A 27,417-nucleotide genomic window follows, 5' to 3' on the forward strand; every position below is an offset into this window, starting at 1 on the left:
AAAGCTCCGCAGAAACGACGACCCAGAAGGGATGCGTGTGCGGGGTGGCGGCGGCGGGGGGCTCACTAAAGCCCTCCGAGGTCAGCCTCCCCACTGCTCTTATGTCCTAGCCTGTGACCCTCCCTAGCTCCACCACCCTCCTCCTCTTGCTGGCCCTCGGAACTCCCTCTCACAAGGCCTTCCGCCATGCGCCCCTTTCTGGGGGCCTTGGGAACAACCGCTTCGTTCCCGACCAGTTCTACGCCTGAATGACTGAGAGGAACACGTTCTCGCCCCTCGCCTATCCTGGACTCCCTTCCGAACGCATGGCAAGTTGTGTCACTCCTCGGGGCAGAGACCGGGCGGGGACAGACCGGGCCCCGCCTTCCGCATCCCGCGCCGCCTGCGGCAGAGCCTCCCCGGCAGGGCAGGCGCAGGGGTCGCTCGGCAAGCAGCCCTGGGCGGGGAAGTCCCCGGCGCACGTGCGAACAGCTCCCTCGGAGCGGGAGCACCGGGCAAGCCTGGCTGGGAGCGTCCGCAGGCAGGAGGCTCCCGGGCGCCTGCAGCGCGGCTACCCGCCCCGCCCGCGAGCGCCGCTTCTGCCCGCCTCCGCCTGCGAGAGCGGCCGCGCTGACTCCTGCTGGCGGCGGCGGGAAGGGCAGGCGCTGCGAGCGGCAGTGCGGCGCCGCGGCCGGCAGGAGGCGGTCGGGAGGCGGCCGGCCGAGCGGTGTGCGGGCCGCGGAGCGGGCGGGGCGGGGCGGGGTGGGGGCTGCCCAGTGCTGCTCTGCTCTGCCCCGCCGGGCCGGGTACGGGGTCCGGCGGCAAAAGGAGACCGGGTCTCGCTGTGTTGCTCAGGCTACGCGGCAGCGGCTATTCACAGGCGCGGTCCCACTACTGATCGGCACGGGAGTTTTGACCTGCTCCGTCTCCGACCTGGGCCGGTTCACCCCTCCTTAGGCAACCTGGCGGCCCCCGGCTCCCCGGGGCTCGCCATATTGATGCCGAACTTAGTGCGGACACCCGATCGGCATAGCCCACTGCAGCCCAGAACTCCTGAGCTCAAGCGATCCGCCGGCCTCAGCCTCCCCGGCAGCTGGGATTACAGGCGCGCGCCACCGCGCCCGGCTGGCTGCTGCCCTGCGCCGGTTTGCTAGAGGCGCCTGCGGGGGGCGGCCCCAGCGCCCGCCGCCCCGCCCCTGCCCGCGCCCGCGCCTGCGCGCGCCGCCCCCTTCCGCTCCTCTCCTCCTCTCCGCTCGCGCCGCAGCAGCAGCAGCAGCAGCAGCTCCGAGCCGCCGCGATGGGCCACCAGCAGCTCTACTGGAGCCACCCCAGGAAGTTCGGCCAGGGCTCGCGCTCCTGGTGGGTCTGGGGGCCGGGCGCACCGCCCGCGTGGAGTAGCCGGGCCGGGCCAGGCCAGGCCGCCCGGCACACCAGACCATGCGGGCGGGCGGGCCGGCCGGCGGGGAAAGGCGCGGCTGGCTGGCTGGCTGGCTGGCAGGGAGGGAGGGAGGGAGGGCGCGAGCGGGAGGGGGCGCTGCTGGAGGCCGCAGCCACGCGCCCCCGCTAACCAGGCCTCTCTCCGCAGCCGCGTCTGCTCCAACCGCCACGGCCTCATCCGCAAGTACGGCCTCAACATGTGCCGCCAGTGCTTCCGCCAGTACGCCAAGGACATCGGCTTCATCAAGGTCCGTCCGCGGGGGGCGCTCACGCCCTCCTCCCCGGGACCCCAGACCCGCAAGGGGGGAGGCGGGCGGCGGGCGGCGGGCGGCCTCGGCAGAGAACCCACCCTCTGCGGGACCCTCACTCACTCACTCACTCACTCTCCTCTTCCCTCCTCAGCTGGACTGAACCGCCGGGAGACGCGTCCCCCACCTGTGCACTGGAGACCCGCCTGACCGCCCCGCGGCCTGTTCTGAACATGAAATAAAGAGGGCGTCTGTTGGTTATCCCGCTTCCTGGCTCTCTCACTGCTCCTCCCTGCAGTCAGTCCCTGCGCGCAGCTTTGCTCTGGAGGGAACTGGCCGGGGGTCCAAAGACCTGTGGAGGGATGGGGGGGGTCTTCCTTCCACTCAGTGGTCCCCTGTCCTGTGGCAGCAGCTGGGGCAAAAGGCTGCACTGCTGCACGGCCCCTGGTAGCCTGGGCTGGGTGGAGAGGGAAGAGTCCCTGGCGCTTGCACTCCAGCGTTGTGGCTGCCACGCTGTGCTTCTGCGTGCACCAGCGCAGTTGGGCTGGCCTGACCCTAGCCAAATGCTTGAAAAGGTTTAAAATCTGGATTTAGGTGCCCAATGACTTGATGAGGCAACTGCTCGCTGGGTGCTCTTGGCAGCAGCGATGCTAGCAGAATAGCTTGAAGGAGGTTTAATGCCCAAATCTGGCTTTAGGTGCCCAGTAACTTAAGGATGGGATTACCTGCTTGGACTGGTTGACTGATCAGCATGTACAGCGTTATGCAGGGGTTGGACAGAAGGACGTGCTTGTTCTCCAGAACAAGGAGACTGCCAGTAAATTTAAGTACTGGGAGATTTAGGACAGACAAAAGAGAATATTTCTTTACTCAGCTTGTAGGCGGTCTGTGGAACTCCTTGCCACAGGATGCGGTGATGGCATCTTGCCTAAATGCCTTTAAGAGGGGGCTGGACAAATTTCTGGAGGAAAAGTACATCATGGGTTATGCCATCTGGGGTATGTGAAACTTCCTGGTTTCAGAAGTGGGCTACCACCGGATGCCAAATGCAAGGGAATGGCAACAAGATGAAGGTCTCTTGTAGTCTTATGTGCTCCCTGAGGCATCTGGTGGCCACTGTGAGATTCGGGAAGCTGGACTGGGTGGGCCTAGCCAGATCCAGCGAGAGCTTCTCCATGTAGCAGATAGTTCTTGGTAGGAGATAAGCTAGTCTGGTGTTTCTCAGACTATGAACTGGGACCCACTAGGTGGGTTGTGAGCCAATTTCAGGTGCATCCTCATTCATTTTATTTCTAATATATTAAACTTCATTCTCCCATGGTATGTGACTGCATTTGGGGAAATGTTAAACATCTGCTTTTAACAGTCTACTATGTATATGCTTTTAACAATAATAGTAAATGGAACTTACTCTTGAGTAAGTGGGGGTAGGATTGCAGCCTAGGATTGTTAAAAGAATTTGCCACAAGCCAGAACCCTCAGCCAGCACTCTCAATCTGGAGGTGACTGGGCAAGAGAGAGGCCATCCAACTTCGCTGACCCCACCAGCAGTGTTTGGAGGGGTCAGCATTGTGACAGTGGGGCAGTTTGCCGTCAGCTGGCTTCTTTGTGGGTCCAGAGGGAGGCGGCATGGTAGTGGGTAGATTCTTCTGGCTATTGATTTTACCTCATGGTTGGGAGGGCGGTGGCACAATAGTGGGGCCGCTCTCCCACAAAAAGACCGCTCAGCAAGAGGTGGAAGGAGAATGGTGTGGCAGTGGGGCTGCTAACCCTTTGTGCACATTGTCTGTGGAACTCCTTTCCACAGGATGCGGTGATGGCATCTTGCCTAAATGCCTTTAAAAGGGGGCTGGACAAATTTCTGGAGGAAAAGTACATAATGGGTTATATGCCATCTGGGGTATGTGAAACTTCCTAGCAGAATAGTATTTTGGGTGCCAGGAGTCAGCCCAGGTGGCTTTGTCCCTCACAGTGACTGTAGGCAACATCTTTTTGGGCGGAAGAGGGAGGAAGAGGCCAAGCCCTGTTTTTTCTGCACGTTATCTGCTGGACTTCCCTTCCACCTGCTGGGGGTGATTCCTGCACCCTTGCCACCACCAGCCAGAACTCAGCCGGGCACTCTATCTGTGCAGGGCTGAATGTGGGAGCTGCCAGGAATTCCATCTTTGCCAAAGGTGGTCAGTCTCCTGGTGCTTTGCTTTAAATCAGAGCTGGTCAATCCCTGTCCCAACAGCCAGATCTGGGATTAGATTGAATCAATCTGCACCATGAGAGGACATTTCTGTTTTAGCTCCGCACAAAGTCCCTCTTGTTTGGGGGACGGATGCTTTGGGCAGTTGCGTCTGCCTGTATGCCCTATCGTGTGACTTTCTGGGCCACCAGGCAGACCACCCAACTGCGCAGAGCTTTCCTCTCCCTCATATGAGGGGGACTACACAGTGCCAAAGTAGAACATAAAGAAGTGGTCCAAATAGGGACCGCTTTTCCATTGCAGTGGTGACAAATTTGGTCACCGCTGTCTCTAAGGTACAGCCTGTGGGCTGGATCCAGTCCAGTCCTAACACTATCTGGTCCCTGGGGACCCTCCAGCCTGACCTTGGTGGGGGCACAAAGACCAGCTTTGCAAGGCTTGCAGACTGGGGCACACTGGAACTCCTGCGAGGCCAGTTGAGCTCTTCACCAGCACATCTGCAAGCACTGCTACCAGCAACTTAAAAGCTTGCTAGTCACCATAGCCAGGAGTATGAGAAAGTGGAGGAGCAGGTGGTGAGGTGTCTGGAGCCACAGGGGGAACCAAGAGGGCACATCTCCCTCTTCTGCCTCCTTCCCTGTTGTGAATGAGGTACTGTGGCCACTTACCAGCAAGTGTAGACAGGCAGAAGAGGGGATGTGGATTCATGCAGGAGGCAGCAGAGATTACTGTTTGGGCAGTGGTGCTTCACCTTTTGCATTGCAGTGTTGTGGGCAGGGGTTAGGAAGGACAGCTGTGAGCAGTGGCACAGCTTGGAGGGTTCTGCTGAGTGTTGGCTTGCACACCTTGGTCTCAGGGCACTTCTGTGCCATCCACCCTGAGCATGCAATGGCCCAGGCCATTGCTGAACCATCCATGCCTGTCACCTTCTCACCCTCCTGTACCCTGCATGGTGCAGCCTAGGAGCCTTGCTAAGTTTGGATCTGGATCTTGTCCAGTGGTCTGGATCTTGTCCATGCCCCCTTCACCTGCAAGTTCCTGGCCAGGGAGCTCTGCAGCAGGAAGCGGAGCAAGCACTTGCAGGCTTCGGCTTGGAGGCCTGTGCTAAGCATTGGGTTGCAGGCTTCTCATTGCACTTTGTGCCACCTTTGCTGAGTACCCAATGGCCTGGCTGATTCCTGCCAAACCGTCTGTGCCTGTAACCCTCTTGTGTCCTGCACCGCGCTGCTGAGGAGCCTCATGAAGCCAGGTGGCGAAGGGGCTCATATCTCACCTGTACAGCCCCCTCCCCAGCAGCATCCTGGCCAGGGAGTTTGGCAGTGGTGGAGCTGTGTGTGTGTGTGGGGGGGGGGGGGGGTTAGTGCCATGCAGGAGTGATGTATACACTGGCAAGCTTCTCGTGTGTGCCTGTGTATTCACATGAACACATGCTTTCTGTTTAAAGAAAAGGGCTGGTACTGTGCGTGAGTTTAAGCCCAATCCTATCATGTCTACTCAGAAGTAAGTGTCACTGTGTTCAATGGGGCTTACTCCCAGGTAGGTGTGCATAGGAATGCAGCCTTTGTGGCTGAAAAGCGTAACGGGTAGAAGGGGCAGAATTCAGCTGCCACCACTGCAGCTCAGCACAACTTTTCTGACTTGGGCGTGCAGAAGCGTCCGAGCTCGGCGTCCGGCGCGAGGGCGTTGCGCCCGAAGCCCCGTCTGGATCAGGACGGAGGGAGCCCGCCAGGGGCTGGGCGCCGGTGGAAGAGCCGGGCGGGTAGAAAGTCTGGGCTCAGCAGCTGGAGCCTGGGCAGGGGTGGCGGGACCCGCCCGCTCCCGGAGGCAGCTGCGAGCAGAGCTGTGCTTCCTGCGCCGGGGGCTGGGCCTCCCCGCTCCCCCTGCTGGGGCTCCGGGGCTGCTCTTGCCGCGCATGGGCGGGGGCGGCGCTGGGCTGGCTTGGCTGGTGTGCGGAGGCCCTTTCGCACCGGAGAGCCGGGGCTCTGCTCCGGAAGGCTCCGTACGACCCTCGGGGTGGGAGCCGGGCCCGGCGGGGGAGCGGGGCGCGGGCAGCCTCGCCCGGAGGGGCTTCCCCGCCGCGCCTGCGAGGGCGCTCCTGCCTCCGCCTCCGCGGGAGCCGCACCGAGCCGGCCAGGACCGGAAGGGTTAAGGCCAGCGAGAGCGCGCCGCCGCCGCCAGGGGGCGCCTCCCGCTCGCGACCGGCCGGCCGGCCCGCAGCAGCGCCGGAGAAAGAGCGAGGCGAGCGGGGCGCTGCCGGGGACGTGCGGCGGGAGCGCTTGGCCGGACCCTCCGGCGCTTCGGGCTCCCGGGCGGCGGGGACCTGCAGGCGGCAGCTGCTCCGCCTCCCTCCCTCCCGCTGCGCCGCGGAGCACCCTGGAGAGCTGCGTCCCGCCTGTCGGACCCTGCAGCCCCATCGGGAGGGGGCGCCGAGGGTGGGGTGCGCAGAGCGGGCGCCCGGCCTCCGCGCTGCCTCCGTCCGTGCCGGGTCCGCATCCAGAGCTTCGCTGGCCGGGGGCCTGGGAGCCTCCGCACCGGCGGCGGGGGAGTGGCCGAGGAGAGGCACCCACTCTAGGGATATCTGGTGGGTGGGGGGCAGGTGAGGCTGAGCCTCCCACCAGAGCCCGTCCAAAGGCAGCACACCTCTGAGGGGAGGCAGAGAAAAGTTGGGCAGGATCAGTCCCGTTGGACAGGATCAGGTCCTCACAAGCAGGGATGTGTGGTGGGTGGGGAGGCAGGGGAGGCAGAGCCTCTCACCGGAGCCCTTCGAAAAGCAGCAGCACCAGCTCTGAGGTGAGGCACAGAAAACTTGGACAGAACAGGATCCGGCCATTACAAGCAGGAACTTGGGGTAGGTGCTGAGGCACCCATTAGACTTCTTTAAAAAGTACTGCCAGTGCCATGAAAAGCACCGCTGCTGCCGTGTGAGGCGCTGAGGGACACTCAGTGCACATGGGTTGAGTGTGCTTGAGTGCCTCACAAGGCGGCAGCGGTGCTTTTCAAAGGGCTGCAGTGGGGAGGCTCTGCCTCACCTGCTTCCTCACCCACCACACATCCCTGATCCACATAGCCTGTGTGTTCAAACAGAAAAAGCACAACACCTGCTCAGCCTTACCTTCTGCTTTCACTTCCTCTGTTTCTGTCCCTTCTCTGCAGGCAGAAGCTCCACACAGCTGCCGGGATCAACTGCTGCCCCTTCACTCATCCCTAAGCTTTCCGAGTGCCACACAATCCTTGTCAGGAACCCAAGCATGAAGACGGAGGAGCGAGACTCACCTTGCGGGGCACAGGGGGGAGCGTCGGAAGAGGCTGCAAAGACCAGCCAGGCCCTTCAGGACACTGCAGGCTGTAAAGGCCAGGAGGACTTGGCGGGAGGAAGCGAACTCCCTGAGGCAGTGCATTTTGGGGGTGCTGCTGAATCCCTCAGGTTGGAAACTCCGCCTCAGGTAAAGGAGGAACCGGAGGAGGGCCTGGCCCATCGCTGGGAAGCCCAGTGGCAGCAGTTCCTGAAGGCTGTGGAGTCCCCACACTCGGGACCAGAAGAACCCGCCCCTTGGGAAGATGCAGAGGCTTTTTTGGCCTCCTTCGAGCAGGTGGCTGCAGCCTGCCGGTGGCCCAAGGAAGAGTGGGTGGCTCGGCTCTTGCCAGCTGTCAGCGGAGGCGCCGAGGTGGCCTTTAGCATGCTGGAAGTCAGTGACAGAGAGGATTATGGGAAGGTGAAAGCTGCCATCTTGCGCAGAGATGCCCTCAGCAGGGAGAAGAGTCGTCAGCGCTTTCGGCATTTCTGCTATCTGGAGGCGAAGGGCCCAAGGGCAGTGCACAGCCAACTCCAGAACCTTTGCCATCAGTGGCTGAAGGTGGAGAGGCACAGCAAGGAGCAGATTTTGGAGCTGCTGATCCTGGAGCAGTTCCTGACCGTCTTACCACCTGACATCCAGAGCTGGGTGAGGGAACGTGGGCCAGAGACCTGCTCTCGGGCGGTGGCCCTGGCTGAGGATTTCTTGCTGAGGCAGCGGGACACTGAGCAACCTGGGAGCCAGGTGAGATCATGTCAGCCTTCTGGGGGGCACAGAGTCTGTGGAGGAACAGGGGACAGAGTTGTTATTTCAGGTCTTGGGGAAAAAGAAAAGCAGCTTCCAGCCTAAGCACCTGCACAATTTGTTGGGCAAGAGCATGTGTGAGGGATGGAGTTCACCCTTGTGCCTGTACTGTAACATCCCATATGAACCTGCCTGTTTATCAAGTTCAGCTGGTGAAGCTTTTCTGTTCATTCCTCCAGCTTCTGAGATGTGGTTGGTGGGGATTAATATAAAGGTCTTTTCTGTGGCAGCATCAAGGCGCAAAAGTCCTGACCCTGGGAGATTAGTTTGATCCCCTTGTGACTTCAAGACACTTGCACTCTGGAATCCTTTGCACTCTGACCAAAACAACAGTTAAGACAGTTAACAGTTAACTGTCTAGTAACAGTTTATTATTTGTTTTATTTTAGCAGTTTATATCCCGCCTTTCCCCTCCCAACTGGGAGACGCCCAAGGCAACTCCCCACAAGCTTGGAAACCCTACAATAATAACACATCAGGACAAAAAAATTCCCACAAATATAACAAAAAAAGACATGGTTGTCAGCCAAAGTACTTGAACATATATTAAGTCAAGCAACAGTCACCTTCTCGCAAAGCCTCCAGGGACGAATCCACAACCTCGTGAAATTGCAGAGTGTGCAGGCCTTGGCAATACTGTTCTCGGACTCTTTTCCCACGCAAAACAGGTACCTCCCGCCTCATGACCCAACAGTCTCTTCAGCATTGGGGCTCTTGAGAACATATGTGAGGTGTTCACCTCCAGGAACTGGCACAGAAGTTCCTGCTTTCCCAGGCTGAGCTGTAGATAATGCCACAAAATACATGGGCAGCCCAATCCTACCTAAATCGACACGGTGTTGCTGGCATGGCTTCAGCTGTGTCCTGCAAGGGATTTTCAGCTGCTGGATGTCTCCTTGTCCTCTTGCCCAGGGGTAAGCCCCAGCAGCCACTATGGATCAACTCGGATCTGTGGCAGTGCAACTGTTGGTGCAGATTTGCACTGACCTGGGAAGGCAGTTCTGGCCCAGGAATGGAGTCTGGATTCAGTGTTTGCTACTGCCACCAAACCTTCCCCCTTGCTTGCCCCGTCACCACCTTGTTCTGCCAAACCCCTCCCCTGTTCTACCCAGCTCACCCCTCTCCAACCTACTCCAGTGGGCCTGCAGCATGTGCTGGCAGGGGCTGATTTGCGGCTGCTTTAAAGCAGCGTCTGCCAGCTCCACACTAGTTAAACCGGGAGGGGGGGGGTAGGATTGGGCCATAAGGCTGATTGTTAGTAAATGAGACTTGGAAGGAAAGATGAAAACCCCTTCTTTGCTTGCATATTGATGCATGTGTGTGTGTGTGTGTGTGTGTGTGTGTGTGTTAGCTCAAACATGACAATTTTAGTTAATGGCTGCCAGAGAAACTGCACACGGCATAAATGGAGTCAAGATGACCCTCACTTTGTTCTTGTCCCATTTGCTGCTTGATTTGCCACCTGCTTGGGAGCCTGCAGCTTCACACAGAGGCCACCTTGTCTGGGGATCCCCCCCCCCCACCTCGTGAAGAGCCTGTTGTTCAAGCAAACTTGGGTCTGTCTGCGCCCAGAATCTTCCTGGCTGGCTTTCTCTGTTGGATTGTTTTTACAGTCTGTTTCTTTTTCTATCTAAATTGCTTGCTGGCTTTTACTGTTGATGTGAGCTGCTTTGAACATTATTTTGAAATTGGAAAGAAATTTCTTAATTTAATGAAAGAAGGCTGCGTTAGCTCTCAAGACCTCTCAAGGAATAAGAAGTTCTCTTTAGCCTTTATGTTTCTGGACAAACTCTGTGCCATATTACTTCCAGTGCTGGGGCTTTCTCTTGATTCTCTCTCTCAAGAGTCCCAGGTTCTCGTACAAGACAAGTCCTCTTCAGGGGCAGTGCGAACTGGGGCCATATGCAGCATTGGCCGCTTGCTTGGCAGGCAGTGGGCACCCCCAGCGGAGCAGGTCTTCACTCCCCAGCAGGCAGGCAGGCTTAGCAGCTTTAGCCACTGAAGTTGGGGGCCATGAGACTGAAAACACCCCCTCCCAGTCTCATTTCAGGCACAGCCCCAGCTGCAGCCTGGCTTGGCCTCAGTAGTTACTCTCAAGGTCACTGTTTGGATTGCCCTGCGGGAACCAAAGGGTGGAGCTCCCTCTTTCCCCCCTCTTTTTATAGATCTACAAGAGTGGGTTGTTGGAGGAACTCCATCCTTTTCAAGCCCTCGCCAGGCGTTTACGCCCATGAGGGGCTCCTTGAGATGGCACTACTTAACCCCAACCCCTGCTGATGACACAACTGCTGTCCCTGCAGTTTAGTATTTGTCTGGTGAGAAGTGATGGAACACCAGAGTTTCTCCCCACGAGTGGAACTCTGGAAAGGGGGGATGTTACTCAGTGGCAGAGCCACTCTGCTAGAGAGTCCCCGGCTCATCCCTGGCAACACTGAGCTGGGTGGACCAGTGGTCTGGTTCAGGAGAAATCCGCCTCCTGCATTGGTATCAGCATCCAAAGGGAAAGGCCAACAATGCTTATGTACTTCTGCAGAGATTCAGGCCTGATTTGTTCCTTGTATGTGGTGATGGGCCTGCCCCTGGGGGGTCAGAACCGGGCTCTCACATCTCCTTCCAGAGCCTTTTCTATCTTGCATATACTTCTAGGTGGCCTTTGAGGAGACAGCTGTGAACTTCTCCGAGGCAGAATGTGCAACACCTGACCCCAAACAGAGGCAGCTGTACATGCAGACCAAGGAGGAGGAGGACAACGACAGGGAGCCTCCCCTGCTGGGTAAGGAGCGCTGCCCTTTTGCACACGAGTTCTTGCTGGACAGACCTCGATGTGGTGCCTTCTCTCCCTTCAGGAACTGCTGTGTCCGTGGAATTTCTAGACCAGGGTGTCAAACATAAGGTTCATGGGCCGAATGCAGCCTCTGAAAGCAATTTATCCGACCCCCGTTATAACTGGGCTCTTCCACCCTGATAATTGGGCTGTCTCACATCAACATGAACAAGATTTGCACATTCTCTGTCATTTGCAGCTAGTGAGTTTCTATGTGAGAACAAAGTGTTTATTCCCTGGTGGAGGCGGGGGCATTCCTCACCACTGGGATTGTCCCTCACTGCTGCTGGAGGCAGGGCCAGTGAAAAGGCGGACAGAGCTCCACAAGCACAGGGATTCGGTCCCCAACCGTCCCTGCCTCACTGGAGTTCAGTCATCTCCTTTGGAGCTCCTCCTCAGTGCTTTCAAAGCGAAGGGAAAACGGTTCTCTTCAGCCTGTCTCAACACCCCTCCTCAGTGAAGTCGGCTCAGTTGAGTTTCTGAGAGAAAGGAGCATCTTTGCCTGACAGATGCAGTGGAGATCCCGGCTCTCTCCACTGCAGAAACATTAACTGCCGCTTTTTTCATTAACTTGCACTGGCTTCTCCCGCTGTGAAGGAACTTGGGGTTAGCCCAAGCGGGCACCACTGTGAGGGTGCCCACTTGGGCTGGCACCCCCTGGTCTGCGCCTCTCTGAGGTGGCGGCAGGTTTGGAGATCAGCGGCAGACCCCTGGATCGACCCGGCGCTATCGCAGTGTTCGGGTGCAGTCAGGCAGGACTCTCCATGAGCGCCCAGAGCCTGCCCAACACTCACAAACATCAGGTCTGCTTTTACCTCAGCGGGCGCCATTTTTTACCCCAGCAGTTGGGGCTCCCAGTGCCTGGTCCATGCCTCTCTGAGATGGTGGCAGGTTTGAGGAACAGAGGCGCACCCGTCAATCAAGGCAGTGTCAGGGGCAGTCAGGCAGGACTCTCCATCAGCGTGCCCGGAACCTGCCCAATGCTTATAAGCATCAGTTCTGTTTTTTACCTCAGCGAGTGCTATTTTTTGTCTCAGTGGGTAGCATTTTCCTCACATGCAGTGAGCAGACCAGTAAGGGGTTTGTTTTCCTACTCTTTTTGCACAGCCTCTGTTTTTCCCTCGTAAACAGTCCAGTGGACAGCCAGAGGGTTATTCTTGGGCTGTTCAGCGTGGTAATATTTAAAAAAAAAACAAAAAAAACCTACATGTCTTCTGAGGCCAGCTCAGAGTCATAAGAACATAAGAACAGCCCCACTGGATCAGGCCATAGGCCCATCTAGTCCAGCTTCCTGTATCTCACAGCGGCCCACAAAATGCCCCAGGGAGCACACCAGATAACAAGAGACCTCATCCTGGTGCCCTCCCTTGCATCTGGCATTCTGACATAACCCATTTCTAAAATCAGGAGGTTGCGCATACACATCATGGCTTGTACCCCGTAATGGATTTTTCCTCCAGAAACCTGTCCAATCCCCTTTTAAAGGCGTCTAGGCTAGATGCCATCACCACATCCTGTGGCAAGGAGTTCCACAGACCGACCACACGCTGAGTAATGAAATATTTTCTTTTGTCTGTCCTAACCCGCCCAACACTCAATTTTAGTGGATGTCCCCTGGTTCTGGTATTATGTGAGAGTGTAAAGAGCATCTCCCTATCCACTCTGTCCATCCCCTGCATAATTTTGTATGTCTCGATCATGTCCCCCCTCAGGTGTCTCTTTTCTAGGCTGACGAGGCCCAAACGCCGTAGCCTTTCCTCATAAGGAAGGTGCCCCAGCCCCGAAATCATCTTAGTCGCTCTCTTTTGCACCTTTTCCATTTCCACTATGTCTTTTTTGAGATGCGGCGTCCAGAACTGGACATAACACTCCAGGTGTGGCCTTACCATCGATTTGTACAACGGCATTATAATACTAGCCGTTTTGTTCTCAATACCCTTCCTAATGATCCCAAGCATAGAATTGGCCTTCTTCACTGCCGCCGCACATTGGGTCGACACTTTCATCGACCTGTCCACCACCACCCCAAGATCTCTCTCCTGATCTGTCACAGACAGCTCAGAACCCATCAGCCTATATCTAAAGTTTTGATTTTTTGCCCCAATGTGCATGACTTTACACTTACTGACATTGAAGCGCATCTGCCATTTTGCTGCCCGTTCTGCCAGAATGGAGAGATCCTTCTGGAGCTCCTCACAATCACTTCTGGTCTTCACCACTCGGAAAAGTTTGGTGTCGTCTGCAAACTTAGCCACTTCACTGCTCACCCCTGTCTCCAGGTCATTTATGAAGAGGTTGAAAAGCACCGGTCCCAGGACAGATCCTTGGGGCACAACGCTTTTCACCTCTCTCCATTGTGAAAATTGCCCATTGACACCGACTCTCTGCTTCCTGGCCTCCAACCAGTTCTCAATACATGAGAGGACCTGTCCTCTAATTCCCTGACCGTGGAGTTTTTTCAGTAGCCTTTGGTGAGGGACCATGTCAAACGCCTTCTGAAAGTCCAGATATATAATGTCCACGGGTTCTCCCGCATCCACATACCTGTTGACCTTTTCAAAGAATTCCATAAGGTTCGTGAGGCAACTTACACTTACAGAAGCCATGCTGCTTCTCCCTCAGCAAGGCCTGTTCGTCTATGTGTTTTGAGATCCTATCTTTGATGAGGCATTCCACCATCTTACCCGGGTATGGATGTTAGGCTGACCGGCCTATAGTTTCCCGGGTCCCCCCTCTTTCCCTTTTTAAAAATAGGCGTGACATTTGCTATCCTCCAATCTTCTGGCACCGTGGCCGTTTTGAGGGACAAGTTGCATACCTTAGTCAAGAGGTCTGCAACTTCATTCTTCAATTCCTTAATAACTCTGTTATTAAGTGCCTGGAGTCAAACCTGTCCAGGCACTCCAAAGAGCCTAGAGATGCTAATAAGCTTAAGGGGTCAAGCAGTGGTGCTGCTGTCACCCTGTTCCTCCTGTCCTGGGTGCTGTGGCTCAAAGGCTTGACTGATGGCAAGCTGGCCTCGCAGGGTCTGCTTCCTCTCCCTAAACAACTGAAAGACCAAGGCTGGAAGAGGGAAAGCAGCCTCAGGCTTGAGGAACCCCGTCCTTTCCAGGTCTCCCTCACAATGTTCAGGCCGATCTGACTCCTCAGATTCAGAGTTGCCCTTTCCTCAGTAAAGGACCAAAAAAGCCTAAAGGGACTGGTTACATGGGGTCAAATGACCGATTTCCCTTGTTCAAACCCTTCTCTTTCTTGGGTATTAAACCTATTTATGTGCAAAGCAGTTTTCCAAACAGTACAATTGTGATGCAAGTTTGCAACCAGTCACAGTAGTGTGTATGAGAATCCTGTCACAGCTAGGCAAGTAGTGTGGGGACTGGATCCTTGTGCTTGTGGAGCTCCGCCCACCTGTTTGTTGGCCCTGCCTCCAGCAGCAGCAAGGGACAGTCCCATTGGTGAGGAATGCCCCCTGCCTCCACCAGGAACAAGACTTACCCAGGTAAGGCAAATTGCTGTTTTTCTGGCTATCATCTGTTTAATGACATCACTCTCTGCTTAATGATGTCACTCTCCAGCCATCTGCAGGCAGCTTGAATGCTAACTTTGGCTCTCTGTATGAAATGAATTTTATACCCCTGTTCTAGACTGTTTGATTTGTAAAGAAAGGGAATAGGAGAAAAGGAACACAGAAGCACTCCCCACTCCTAGAAAGTGAGTTTCTAGATGGTGTTCCAAGCATGAGAAGAGGCCTTCTCCTGAGCAGCTTGGTGTCAAACTCATTTCATAGTGGGAGGAATAGCATTCATGATGCCACCTGAGGGCAAGACGTCATTAAGCAGATCATGACCAGAAATAAGCACTTTTTCTCACTTAGGAACTCATTAGCTGTAAGAGATAGAAGATAACATTTGTAAATCTTGATCATATTTTCAAGATAAGGTGACCCAATTATTATGTGGGCTGCCCTTTCAACAGTGACATCTCACAACAGCTCAGCAGCTGTGAGCAGCTGATGGTGGTGCTGGGAGAGCCTGAGGGCCATATAAAGATTTCCTCAGGCTGCATCTAGCCCACGGGCTTTATGTTTGACACCCCTGAGCTAGAATCTTCTGGACCATTCTGAGACGTCATTCAGACGCGGAGATCTGCCTGGCTCAGCGTGGCTGGCTGTACCCAGAAGCAACACAAGTTGGCCTCAAGGTGGAGAGCTGCCTAACAGGCAAAGAGGCCTTAGAAGAAGAGTGTGGTCCCAGGGCTGGGAAGTGCTAGGCAGGGGCCCAGGCTTCCCAGTGGCCTAACTCCATGCGCAATCAAGCAGGCAAGCCAGGCGCAATCATTGGCAAGGCTTCCTCCTGTTGGGAAGCGTGCAGCAGCAGCCATAGGTTGCACAGGGCTTGCATAGGGAACTGGAGAAGGACCAAGTTCCTGGCAGTGAAAAGGTGTTCACCTGTGTGAGTAACACCTGCACTGCTTAGCTCGTTTTTGATGGTTCTGGATGAATATGGGCTCAGTGGAACAAGTCACCCCCTGCCAACGGCTTACCCACTTTGCTGGTAGCAGCTGGGCATCATACAGTTTGGGGGTTTGATCCACCAACATATTTGCTATCCTGACCTGCTTTGGTCAGAGTTAGGAGATTCTCTCACTGCCTGTTGTCTGCTGCTTCTCTCCCCCCCTCCCAGAACAAAATCTTTGAGACAAATGTGTTCCTCCTATCTGTCATTTTAATTATCTTTTTTCACATTCAATTTTTCTCTAGTGCAATGAATGAGCTGTTTGGGGTTCTCTTGTTCTCCAACAGGCCAAGTGTGGATGACCAGACATGAGAGGGAGAGATGCACAGTAGAAGATACAGAGCAGGTGGGACTTTGTGCCACATCCCCGTGGAAAGCTGAAGAGATGCTTTCCCCATATTGTGCACAGGATAATGCCTTTGGGAGCCGGGACCTGCCCAACCCCTACCCGAGGGATGAAGCAGAGGGAGATTACCAGACCTTCATAGTGACCACCGTCCAGACAGGAGCAGACTCTGGCAAGAAACAAAGCGGCTGCAGAGCTCATGGGAAAAGCTTCAATCAGAGCTCTGGCATGCTTAAGAATCGTCGCACAGGAGGAAAAGCACATAAGTGTTTGGCCTGTGGGAAATTCTTTCTTTCTGGCTCCAAGCTCATCATTCATCAGAGGACTCACACTGGGGAGAAGCCCTATGAATGCTCAGCCTGTGGGAAAACATTCCGGTCCAGTTCTGTACTTTATCGTCACCAGAGAATCCACACTGGAGAGAAGCCACATAAATGCCCCATTTGTGGGAGGCGATTCAGTAGCAATTCAAATCTTAATCGGCATCAGAGAATCCACACTGGGGAAAAACCCTACAAATGCTCAGATTGTGGGAAAAGCTTCATTCAACGAGCCAACCTTAATAAACATTACAAAATCCATACAGTGGACAGGAAAGGCGAGGAACCTTTCAGCCTGAGCTGAGACCTCGTGCATGCAAATGGGAGCGACACACACAGGAGAGACCCATTTTAAAGAATGATCACATTTCAAAGGGATACACTATCCTTTCGGCCATTCCAGATGCCCCTCTTGAACTGCTGCTTGTTTTGGATGCTAGCGTGTGACAGTGCAGATGCAGTGCTTAGTGGTGGAGCTCTGGAACTACCCCTCATCACCTACAGGCAGGGCGAGCTGTGCTCAGTAGAAAGGTTTTGTACAGTTCTATACAGCTCTGTGAAGTTGAATTGTGTGTCTGGAACAGGTTCCTGTTGTGGTAGCTCTCAAGCTGCTGAAGCCTTTACTTTGGGTGCTGCAGAAATCAGAGGGAAGACTGGCTGCTCTGCTGCCCGGTGGCGTCACTAGGGTTTGCGTCACCCGGTGCGGGATGCCAGCGCATCACCCCCATGCAATGGGCGGGGCAACACCCCAGGTGGTGGACGTGGAGATGTACCATCGCTCCACCCTCACTGGTTTTTTTGCCTGTACCTTTTGATAGAACAAAGATAGGACACATTCTGCATAAAATTACGCATTGATTGTTATATAACATTATGGTATTATTCCTCCAAACTGTGATTTTGGTCACTAGCGGTGTCACACGCGCACACACACACCCCAGGATGTCAACTTACTAACACCTTATTGCAGCAGTTCTGAAACTTTTAGCACTGGGACCCACTTTTTAGAATGACAATCTGTGCAAGAGCCACCAGAAGTGGTCATGGTGGAAGTGACATCATCAGGCAAATTAAAATAAAGAAGTATAAATAATTAAAGTAAAACAAATAATTAAATAAGCAAAAGCCAGTCCTGTTCCACCAAGTAGCCTGCCTGCAATAACACCCCCCCCTCCAAAATCAGTCAGGTTTTCAGCCTCACCCAGTGCCCAGTCCAATTTAAGAACTTCTGTTTAAACCAGATCACTATCAGGATCCACCTGGCTTTGCAAGTCTCAAAAAGGTTCACCTTATCAGCTGAAGCCTCTGTTTTGATCCTTATTAGTGTGTGTGTGTGGGGGGGGGGGAGGCTTCCTTCTGGAGCACTTGTTTAGCTGCAGGTGCATAGGATCACCTGCAGGTGCATAGGATCACCTAACCCCTGCTAATTGGGTAAGAGGCACTTTTTCAAGTGGGTGCTCCTCTTTTTAGCAGGGGGAGAGTAACTGGCCCACCTCACCCCAGCACTGTCTGTTCTAGTGGCTGTCTGCTGGTATTCATTTGCATCTTTTTAGATTGTGAGCCCTTTTGGGACAGGGAGCCATTTAGTTATTTGATTTTTCTCTGTAAACCGCTTTGTGAACTTTTAGTTGAAAAGCGGTATATAAATACTGTTGATTGATTGATTGATCAGGACCATTCTAGTACCCTTGTACTCTCCTTCACCTGATCTTCCACACCAGCCAAGGCACGTTTGCTTACTCATGAGTAAATGCAACTGTGAGGCTTAGTTTCGCTTTCCATAGGGCTCAATACATTCATCTGCTTGGAGGGAGGGGCTTCCTTCTCAGGTGTTTTTGGGGGCTGCATTCATTGGATCAGAACCATTCTGGTGTCATTGGATTGGACTAAGGCAAGGTTATCTACTTATGAGTAAACATGCAATACAGCTCACTTTCTCTTTTCATAGGGATCCACGCATTTTTTGTTCTCCAGTTTTTTGGCCATAACCTTTGATAAAAAGGAGATATTTCACTCTGGTTTCTTGCATTGCATTCCACTCAATATTCCACATCCAACGGTATATAATATGATGGGGTTACTCCTAACCACTACAATTTTAGCCTGTCACCCCCCAGTGCGTGTCACCCGGTGTGGCCCATACCCCCTGCACCCCCTAGCGATGCTGTTTCCCCGAAAACAAGACCTACCCTGAAAACAAGACCTAGTGTGTTTTTTGAGAATTGCTGAAATATAAGAACTACCCAGAAAATAAGACCTAGTTGTGATCAGAGCTGGGGCGGGGGGGGGGGAAGGGGTCCTTGGTTGGAGGTTAAAATTGAGTGTTGGGTGGGTTAGGACAGACAAAAGAAAATATTTCTTTACTCAGCGCGTGGTCAGTCTGTGGAACTCCTTGCCACAGGATGTGGTGCTGGCGTCTAGCCTAGACGCCTTTAAAAGGGGATTGGACGGGTTTCTGGAGGAAAAATTCATTATGGGGTACAAGCCATGATGTGTATGCGCAACCTCCTGATTTTAGAAATGGGTTAAGTCAGAATGCCAGATGTAGGGGAGAGCACCAGGACGAGGTCTCTTGTTATCTGGTGTGCTCCCTGGGGCATTTTGTGGGCCGCTGTGAGATACAGGAAGCTGGACTAGATGGGCCTATGGCCTGATCCAGTGGGGCTGTTCTTATGTTCTTATGTTAGGTGGGTGGACAACGTGACCAGGAATGCTGCACTCCTGTGTGTGCGACACCTAGAAAGTGCCTGCTGTGCTACCTTGGGCAGAGGACTCTGAGGAGAAACTGAGGTGGGAAGCAGCAAGCAAGGCAACCCTACATACCTGGCTCTGAGACTGTCCACTTTCCAGGGAGTAAGTCCCATTAACGATAAAGGGGCTGACTTCTGAGTAGACAAGCTGGCAGGCATCCTCCTAGGCACTGAGGGGACACCCTCTCCACACCTTCCAGGGAGTAAGTCCCATTAACTATAAAGGGACTGACTTCTGAAAAAAATAAGACCTAGTGTGTTTTTTGAGCCAAAAAAAAAATAAGACACTGTCTTATTTTCAGGGAAGCAGGGTAGATGTCAGGCATCTTTGGCAGCTGCAGCCAGCAGGCTGTTTTGTACTCTTGCAAGCTGCCTCGAGCCAATGGAAAAGAGGAGTTTAGCTTAGACCAACCTCTGCTAGCCTGTTGTTCTGAGACTGCTTGGTCTGTACTGACTCCTGGTTCACTTCTGCACCCAGTTCAAAGTGCTGCTGATCACCTGCAGAGCTCATATGTTTGGGATACCTTCTTGTATGTCTCTGCCTGTCAATTGAGACCACTGGGGGGAGAGTTTCTGCTTCATTATGTCCCCATTTTTATGTCCACATTTTTACATTAGAGGGGGCACAGGATGGGCCCAGATAAGCAGTTGTCCCTCCCCTGCCCCAGCTCAGAGCCCAAGGGCAGGTCCCCTTTCAAGAAGAGCTTCTCCTGTCACCTGCTGCTCAGCTGCTGTGGTCTGGGTTGCTGCTGCTCCATCCCAGATTTGATGGTTAAGCAGATGGATTGATTATGCAACTGTATATTGGGTTTGGCTGTGAGTTGCTTTGAGGGTTAATAATGGACAACAAGGTCCTAAATAAATGTAAATAAAAACCATTCTGTGGGAAAAAGAATCTCTCTATTTCTACCCAACCATTCAAAAACAAAAATTGCTCAAGGAGGTTTACAATCTCAGTATGTTCCCCATGTTTTGAGCAAAGAGGGACGTGTACCAGTAACAAGACCAATGCAACAGCACCGCTGAAGCACAACTGTAATGTAATAAATAGTTCTCGGGGGGGGGGGGCATTGCAGCCATTGTGCAGTGCAGTGTTGGGAAGCGCCTCCTCTTGGGCAGGCAGGCAGGGCAGGTGACAAGTCTTTCCAAGGCTGGCATTAGACTCTGGCCTTACTCAGGCTGGCCTTTACTCTGAAGGCCCGGGCAGGTTTTTTCAGGAGCTCTGTTAGCTCCAGTCATCTCCTGCAGAGAAGTCAAGGGCTGGCGAGACTGCAGGAGGGCTGACTGGCACTCAGCTCATGGAAAGTGCTGAAAAACAAAGCAGCATTTTGGCGGGCGGCAGTGGCTGTGCCCCAACAGGCTGAGCCTTCCCTCAGAGCTGCGTGGCACCGCCCCCTTGCTTTGGTGGGGAAGTGGCTGCTTCCCTCCATGATGCGGTCAGCCTCAGCACCTCACAGTCAGTTGAAGGCTGCACCATTGTTCTGAACTCCCCATGTTGGGGTTGAGAGGCAAGACCTAACAGGTTTCAGCTACTCAGTGCCAGACACATTGACGGGCCCCCATCAACTTCTGGGAGGACGTCCCTTTCCCCAAACCGGCTCTGCCCCTCTCAGGAGACAGTCAGGGTCTCAATTTGTCTGAGCCAAAGCTCAGCAGGCTCCTCTTAAAAAAGAATTTTTTCTTCCTTTGCTGCCTGCAGCTCAAGGGCCCCTAAAGGGAGGAAAAGCGACAGGAATCAGGCCTCGCAACATCAAGGCAGGTTCCTTGTGCTATGGTGTGATCTTCTTAAGCCTTGCGCTGCCTTCAGAGCCTGGTGGGAAGAGGTCCCAGTCATCGCCAGAGCCAGACAACGTGCACAAAGGGTTAGCAGCCCCACTGCCACACCATTCTCCTTCCACCTCTTGCTGAGCGGTCTTTTTGTGGGAGAGCGGCCCCACTATTGTGCCACCGCCCTCCCAACCATGAGGTAAAATCAATAGCCAGAAGAATCTACCCACTACCATGCCGCCTCCCTCTGGACCCACAAAGAAGCCAGCTGACGGCAAACTGCCCCACTGTCACAATGCTGACCCCTCCAAACACTGCTGGTGGGGTCAGCGAAGTTGGATGGCCTCTCTCTTGCCCAGTCACCTCCAGATTGAGAGTGCTGGCTGAGGGTTCTGGCTTGTGGCAAATTCTTTTAACAATCCTAGGCTGCAATCCTACCCCCACTTACTCAAGAGTAAGTTCCATTTACTATTATTGTTAAAAGCATATACATAGTAGACTGTTAAAAGCAGATGTTTAACATTTCCCCAAATGCAGTCACATACCATGGGAGAATGAAGTTTAATATATTAGAAATAAAATGAATGAGGATGCACCTGAAATTGGCTCACAACCCACCTAGTGGGTCCCAGTTCATAGTCTGAGAAACACCAGACTAGCTTATCTCCTACCAAGAACTATCTGCTACATGGAGAAGCTCTCGCTGGATCTGGCTAGGCCCACCCAGTCCAGCTTCCCGAATCTCACAGTGGCCACCAGATGCCTCAGGGAGCACATAAGACTACAAGAGACCTTCATCTTGTTGCCATTCCCTTGCATTTGGCATCCGGTGGTAGCCCACTTCTGAAACCAGGAAGTTTCACATACCCCAGATGGCATAACCCATGATGTACTTTTCCTCCAGAAATTTGTCCAGCCCCGTGTGCCACTGTGCTCACAGCTGTCCTTCCTAACCCCTGCCCACAACACTGCAATGCAAAAGGTGAAGCACCACTGCCCAAACTGTAACCCCTGCTGCCTCCTGCATGAATCCACATCCCCTCTTCTGCCTGTCTACACTTGCTGGTAAGTGGCCACAGTACCTCATTCACAACAGGGAAGGAGGCAGAAGAGGGAGATGTGCCCTCTTGGTTCCCCCTGTGGCTCCAGACACCTCACCACCTGCTCCTCCACTTTCTCATACTCCTGGCTATGGTGATTAGCAAGCTTTTAAGTTGCTGGTAGCAGTGCTTGCAGATGTGCTGGGGAAGAGCTCAACTGGCCTCGCAGGAGTTCCAGGAGTTCCAGTGTGCCCCAGTCTGCAAGCCTTGCAAAGCTGGTCTTTGTGCCCCCACCAAGGTCAGGCTGGAGGGTCCCCAGGGACCAGATAGTGTTAGGACTGGACTGGATCCAGCCCACAGGCTGTACCTTGGAGACAGCGGTGGCCAAATTTGTCACCACTGCAATGGAAAAGCGGTCCCTATTTGGACCACTTCTTTATGTTCTACTTTAGCACTGTGTAGTCCCCCTCATATGAGGGAGAGGAAAGCTCTGCGCAGTTGGGTGGTCTGCCTGGTGGCCCAGAAAGTCACACGATAGGGCATACAGGCAGACGCAACTGCCCAAAGCATCCGTCCCCCAAACAAGAGGGACTTTGTGCGGAGCTAAAACAGAAATGTCCTCTCATGGTGCAGATTGATTCAATCTAATCCCAGATCTGGCTGTTGGGACAGGGATTGACCAGCCCTGATTTAAAGCAAAGCACCAGGAGACTGACCACCTTTGGCAAAGGTGGAATTCCTGGCAGCTCCCACATTCAGCCCTGCACAGATAGAGTGCCCGGCTGAGTTCTGGCTGGTGGTGGCAAGGGTGCAGGCATCACCCCCAGCAGGTGGAAGGGAAGTCCAGCAGATAACGTGCAGAAAAAACAGGGCTTGGCCTCTTCCTCCCTCTTCCCCCAAAAAGATGTTGCCTACAGTCACTGTGAGGGACAAAGCCACCTGGGCTGACTCCTGGCACCCAAAATACTATTCTGCTAAGAAGTTTCACATACCCCAGATGGCATATAACCCATGATGTACTTTTCCTCCAGAAATTTGTCCAGCCCCCTTTTAAAGGCATAAGAACATAAGAACAGCCCCACTGGATCAGGCCATAGGCCCATCTAGTCCAGCTTCCTGTATCTCACAGCGGCCCACCAAATGCCCCAGAGAGCACACCAGATAACAAGAGACCTGCATCCTGGTGCCCTCCCCTGCATCTGGCATTCTGACATAACCCATTTCTAAAATCAGGAGGTTGCGCATACACATCATGGCTTGTACCCCATAATGGATTTTTCCTCCAGAAACTTGTCTAATCCCCTTTTAAAGGCGTCCAGGCTAGACGCCAGCACCACATCCTGTGGCAAGGAGCTCCACAGACAGACCACACGCTGAGTAAAGAAATATTTTCTTTTGTCTGTCCTAACCCGCCCAACACTCAATTTTAGTGGATGTCCCCTGGTTCTGGTATTATGTGAGAGTGTAAAGAGCATCTCCCTATCCACTCTGTCCATCCCCTGCATAATTTTGTATGTCTCAATCATGTCCCCCCTCAAGCGTCTCTTTTCTAGGCTGAAGAGGCCCAAACGCCGTAGCCTTTCCTCATAAGGAAGGTGCCCCAGCCCAGTAATCATCTTAGTCGCTCTCTTTTGCACCTTTAAAAGGCATTTAGGCAAGATGCCATCACCGCATCCTGTGGCAAGGAGTTCCACAGACCGACTACAAGCTGAGTAAAGAAATATTCTCTTTTGTCTGTCCTAAATCTCCCAGTACTCAAATTTACTGGCAGTCTCCTTGTTCTGGAGAACAAGCACGTCCTTCTGTCCAACCCCTGCATAACGCTGTACATGCTGATCAGTCAACCAGTCCAAGCAGGTAATCCCATCCTTAAGTTACTGGGCATCTAAAGCCAGATTTGAGCATTAAACCTCCTTCAAGCTATTCGGCTAGCATCGCTGCTGCCAAGAGCACCCAGCGAGCATTTGCCTCATCAAGTCATTGGGCACCTAAACCCAGATTTTAAACCTTTTCAAGCATTTGGTTAGGGTCAGGCCAGCCCAACTGCGCTGGTGCACGCAGAAGCACAGCGTGGCAGCCACAACGCTGGAGTGCAAGCGCCAGGGACTCTTCCCTCTCCACCCAGCCCAGGCTACCAGGGGCCGTGCAGCAGTGCAGCCTTTTGCCCCAGCTGCTGCCACAGGACAGGGGACCACTGAGTGGAAGGAAGACCCCCCCATCCCTCCACAGGTCTTTGGACCCCCGGCCAGTTCCCTCCAGAGCAAAGCTGCGCGCAGGGACTGACTGCAGGGAGGAGCAGTGAGAGAGCCAGGAAGCGGGATAACCAACAGACGCCCTCTTTATTTCATGTTCAGAACAGGCCGCGGGGCGGTCAGGCGGGTCTCCAGTGCGCAGGTGGGGGACGCGTCTCCCGGCGTCTGCGGTTCAGTCCAGCTGAGGAGGGAAGAGGAGAGTGAGTGAGTGAGTGAGGGTCCCGCAGAGAGTGGGTTCTCTGCCGAGGCCGCCCGCCTCCCCCCTTGCGGGTCTGGGGTCCCGGGGAGGAGGGCGTGAGCGCCCCCCGCGGACGGACCTTGATGAAGCCGATGTCCTTGGCGTACTGGCGGAAGCACTGGCGGCACATGTTGAGGCCGTACTTGCGGATGAGGCCGTGGCGGTTGGAGCAGACGCGGCTGCGGAGAGAGGCCTGGTTAGCGGGGGCGCGTGGCTGCGGCCTCCAGCAGCGCCCCCTCCCGCTCGCGCCCTCCCTCCCTCCCTCCCTGCCAGCCAGCCAGCCAGCCAGCCGCGCCTTTCCCCGCCGGCCGGCCCGCCCGCCCGCATGGTCTGGTGTGCCGGGCGGCCTGGCCTGGCCCGGCCCGGCTACTCCACGCGGGCGGTGCGCCCGGCCCCCAGACCCACCAGGAGCGCGAGCCCTGGCCGAACTTCCTGGGGTGGCTCCAGTAGAGCTGCTGGTGGCCCATCGCGGCGGCTCGGAGCTGCTGCTGCTGCTGCTGCTGCGGCGCGAGCGGAGAGGAGGAGAGGAGCGGAAGGGGGCGGCGCGCGCAGGCGCGGGCGCGGGCAGGGGCGGGGCGGCGGGCGCTGGGGCCGCCCCCCGCAGGCGCCTCTAGCAAACCGGCGCAGGGCAGCAGCCAGCCGGGCGCGGTGGCGCGCGCCTGTAATCCCAGCTGCCGGGGAGGCTGAGGCCGGCGGATCGCTTGAGCTCAGGAGTTCTGGGCTGCAGTGGGCTATGCCGATCGGGTGTCCGCACTAAGTTCGGCATCAATATGGCGAGCCCCGGGGAGCCGGGGGCCGCCAGGTTGCCTAAGGAGGGGTGAACCGGCCCAGGTCGGAGACGGAGCAGGTCAAAACTCCCGTGCCGATCAGTAGTGGGACCGCGCCTGTGAATAGCCGCTGCCGCGTAGCCTGAGCAACACAGCGAGACCCGGTCTCCTTTTGCCGCCGGACCCCGTACCCGGCCCGGCGGGGCAGAGCAGAGCAGCACTGGGCAGCCCCCACCCCGCCCCGCCCCGCCCGCTCCGCGGCCCGCACACCGCTCGGCCGGCCGCCTCCCGACCGCCTCCTGCCGGCCGCGGCGCCGCACTGCCGCTCGCAGCGCCTGCCCTTCCCGCCGCCGCCAGCAGGAGTCAGCGCGGCCGCTCTCGCAGGCGGAGGCGGGCAGAAGCGGCGCTCGCGGGCGGGGCGGGTAGCCGCGCTGCAGGCGCCCGGGAGCCTCCTGCCTGCGGACGCTCCCAGCCAGGCTTGCCCGGTGCTCCCGCTCCGAGGGAGCTGTTCGCACGTGCGCCGGGGACTTCCCCGCCCAGGGCTGCTTGCCGAGCGACCCCTGCGCCTGCCCTGCCGGGGAGGCTCTGCCGCAGGCGGCGCGGGATGCGGAAGGCGGGGCCCGGTCTGTCCCCGCCCGGTCTCTGCCCCGAGGAGTGACACAACTTGCCATGCGTTCGGAAGGGAGTCCAGGATAGGCGAGGGGCGAGAACGTGTTCCTCTCAGTCATTCAGGCGTAGAACTGGTCGGGAACGAAGCGGTTGTTCCCAAGGCCCCCAGAAAGGGGCGCATGGCGGAAGGCCTTGTGAGAGGGAGTTCCGAGGGCCAGCAAGAGGAGGAGGGTGGTGGAGCTAGGGAGGGTCACAGGCTAGGACATAAGAGCAGTGGGGAGGCTGACCTCGGAGGGCTTTAGTGAGCCCCCCGCCGCCGCCACCCCGCACACGCATCCCTTCTGGGTCGTCGTTTCTGCGGAGCTTTCTGCCCAAGTAAAGAGCTCTGCTTGACTCCGAAAATTGCATCCAGCATTTTAAACAGCGGTTGGTCCAATTATCTCATCTGCTCTGTGCCTTGTGAATCGCTCCCCAAAGCAGAATCAATATGCAGCCGCAGATCATATAAACAGGCTAATGGTCAAATAGCTCTTTTAATCTAAAGCAGGGAACAGGCACGGCCCTCTGTTATCCGCGGCCCTAAACATTCCGCGTCCGACGCCTGCTGGGTTAATAGTCCGGCGGATGCGTGATCTGAAGGGAATGTGATCGGTGGGAGCCGAACCCGTCCTGCGTTCCTGTGCCTGGCGTCGGAAGCTAGATGGCAGGGCAGCCTCGCGGACAAAGGAGTGCTGCTGTCCGCGTGGGAATTCCAGGCAGGGACTGGGCACCAGAAACTCCTGCCATCTGAGCAACTGCAGGGCCCGGGCCCAGAAGCGCAGTCCTGGATGTTCCAGGGCGTTGAGGCAGATCCTGTGCGTGCTCCGCGCACAGCGCGCCAGTGGATCGGTGTCCCTCCAGATGGGGAATGTACGAAGCTGCATGACTAGGCCAGTCCAGCAGCCACGTGCAGGCCTGATCCAGATCCTGTGCCTGTTGCAGAGGCACTGGGGCTTAACCTGTTCCATGCCGTTCTGCTAGCAAAACGTGTCCCCGAATACAGCTGGCTGAGCTCCTGCTCCCGGCTCGTGGCACTTGGGAGCCTGGACTGTGCCAACCACACTGCCAGACTTGGTCCCTGCCTCACTCGCTCAGGCAGAGCATCGGCTCCGCTGTCCTTTGCATCTGCAAAATACTGCTGGGTGTGGGGACTGTGAGGGTCTTCACTGCTGGCTTGGTGGTGTTGCAGAGCAGACAGGCTCAACTCCTTATAGCAGCCAACGTGCCCTTTGGCATATAGACCAAAGAGGAGCCTTACAGCGAAGAGTCAGGGCCCAGTTGGACTGCACGCTGCTTCCCATGCTCCACTGGGACATCCTCATCTCATCCTGATGAAAATGGCACAACTTGTTATGGGAGCCAGAGATGAGTCCGGGTCGGCTAGGGGCGAGAATGAAGGCAAAATAGAGGGGGAGAGGCTGTGACAGCCAGAATAGTTTTTGGAGCCAGGCCTACCAGGCCTGCTGCTGATGAGCCGAGTCTGTTAACATAAGAACAGCCCCACTGGAGCAGGCCATAGGCCCATCTAGTCCAGCTTCCTGTATCTCACAGCGGCCCACCAAATGCCCAGGGAGCACACCTGATAACAAGAGACCTGCAAGGCCTCCTGGGAATTGTAGTTAAGAACATAAGAACAGCCCCACTGGATCAGGCCATAGGCCCATCTAGTCCAGCTTCCTGTATCTCACAGCGGCCCACCAAATGCCCCAGGGAGCACACCAGATAACAAGAGACCTGCAAGGCTTCCTGAGAATTGTAGTTAAGAACATAAGAACAGCCCCACTGGATCAGGCCATAGGCCCATCTAGTCCAGCTTCCTGTATCTCACAGCGGCCCACCAAATGCCCCAGGGAGCACACCAGATAACACGAGACCTGCAAGGCCTCCTGGGAATTGTAGTTAAGAACATAAGAACAGCCCCACTGGATCAGGCCATAGGCCCATCTAGTCCAGCTTCCTGTATCTCACAGCGGCCCACCAAATGCCCCAGGGAGCACAC

At 55.4% G+C, this 27,417-nt stretch overlaps 3 protein-coding genes across 7 annotated transcripts; 2 read left to right on the forward strand and 1 right to left on the reverse strand.

Annotated features, from left to right (window-relative positions):
- The first annotated feature begins 1,202 nt into the window (after positions 1 to 1,202).
- On the forward strand, positions 1,203 to 1,925 carry LOC136636955 (small ribosomal subunit protein uS14). Its single transcript, XM_066612365.1, has 3 exons — positions 1,203 to 1,338; positions 1,565 to 1,664; positions 1,819 to 1,925. Exons 1-3 carry the CDS (start codon positions 1,277 to 1,279, stop codon positions 1,825 to 1,827), a joined length of 171 nt encoding a protein of 56 aa, XP_066468462.1. The 5' UTR covers positions 1,203 to 1,276; the 3' UTR covers positions 1,828 to 1,925.
- A 4,133-nt stretch (positions 1,926 to 6,058) lies between these two features.
- Positions 6,059 to 18,212, forward strand: LOC136637079 (zinc finger and SCAN domain-containing protein 23-like). Of its 5 annotated transcripts, none has more exons than XM_066612378.1 (4): positions 6,059 to 6,703; positions 7,009 to 7,892; positions 10,599 to 10,725; positions 15,578 to 18,212. In XM_066612378.1, exons 1-4 carry the CDS (start codon positions 6,568 to 6,570, stop codon positions 16,258 to 16,260), a joined length of 1,830 nt encoding a protein of 609 aa, XP_066468475.1. In that variant the 5' UTR covers positions 6,059 to 6,567; the 3' UTR covers positions 16,261 to 18,212. The 5 variants fall into 5 exon arrangements, with proteins under 5 accessions (XP_066468475.1, XP_066468483.1, XP_066468492.1 ...); XM_066612386.1 differs by having other exon boundaries at positions 6,059 to 6,436; XM_066612395.1 differs by having other exon boundaries at positions 6,059 to 6,340.
- Positions 18,213 to 23,833: 5,621 nt separating this feature from the next.
- Positions 23,834 to 24,541, reverse strand: LOC136637650 (small ribosomal subunit protein uS14). Its single transcript, XM_066612424.1, has 3 exons — positions 24,409 to 24,541; positions 24,083 to 24,182; positions 23,834 to 23,946 (listed from the first exon to the last, which is right to left on the reverse strand). Exons 1-3 carry the CDS (start codon positions 24,468 to 24,470, stop codon positions 23,938 to 23,940), a joined length of 171 nt encoding a protein of 56 aa, XP_066468521.1. The 5' UTR covers positions 24,471 to 24,541; the 3' UTR covers positions 23,834 to 23,937.
- Between the last annotated feature and the right edge of the window lie 2,876 nt (positions 24,542 to 27,417).

This window comes from Tiliqua scincoides, chromosome 1 (assembly GCF_035046505.1).
Source record: "Tiliqua scincoides isolate rTilSci1 chromosome 1, rTilSci1.hap2, whole genome shotgun sequence".
NCBI lineage: Eukaryota > Metazoa > Chordata > Lepidosauria > Squamata > Scincidae > Tiliqua > Tiliqua scincoides.

Bases quoted from the DNA above. Each gene is read 5' to 3' on its own strand.
- LOC136636955 (XM_066612365.1), top strand. From the start codon at position 1,277: ATGGGCCACCAGCAGCTCTACTGGAGCCACCCCAGGAAGTTCGGCCAG. The intron at 1,339-1,564 runs GTGGGTCTGGGG...CTCTCTCCGCAG, and splicing joins GGCCAGGGCTCGCGCTCCTG to CCGCGTCTGCTCCAACCGCC.
- LOC136637650 (XM_066612424.1), bottom strand. From the start codon at position 24,470: ATGGGCCACCAGCAGCTCTACTGGAGCCACCCCAGGAAGTTCGGCCAG. The intron at 24,183-24,408 runs GTGGGTCTGGGG...CTCTCTCCGCAG, and splicing joins GGCCAGGGCTCGCGCTCCTG to CCGCGTCTGCTCCAACCGCC.
- LOC136637079 (XM_066612378.1), top strand. From the start codon at position 6,568: ATGTGTGGTGGGTGGGGAGGCAGGGGAGGCAGAGCCTCTCACCGGAGC. The intron at 7,893-10,598 runs GTGAGATCATGT...ATATACTTCTAG, and splicing joins CTGAGCAACCTGGGAGCCAG to GTGGCCTTTGAGGAGACAGC. The intron at 10,726-15,577 runs GTAAGGAGCGCT...GTTCTCCAACAG, and splicing joins CAGGGAGCCTCCCCTGCTGG to GCCAAGTGTGGATGACCAGA.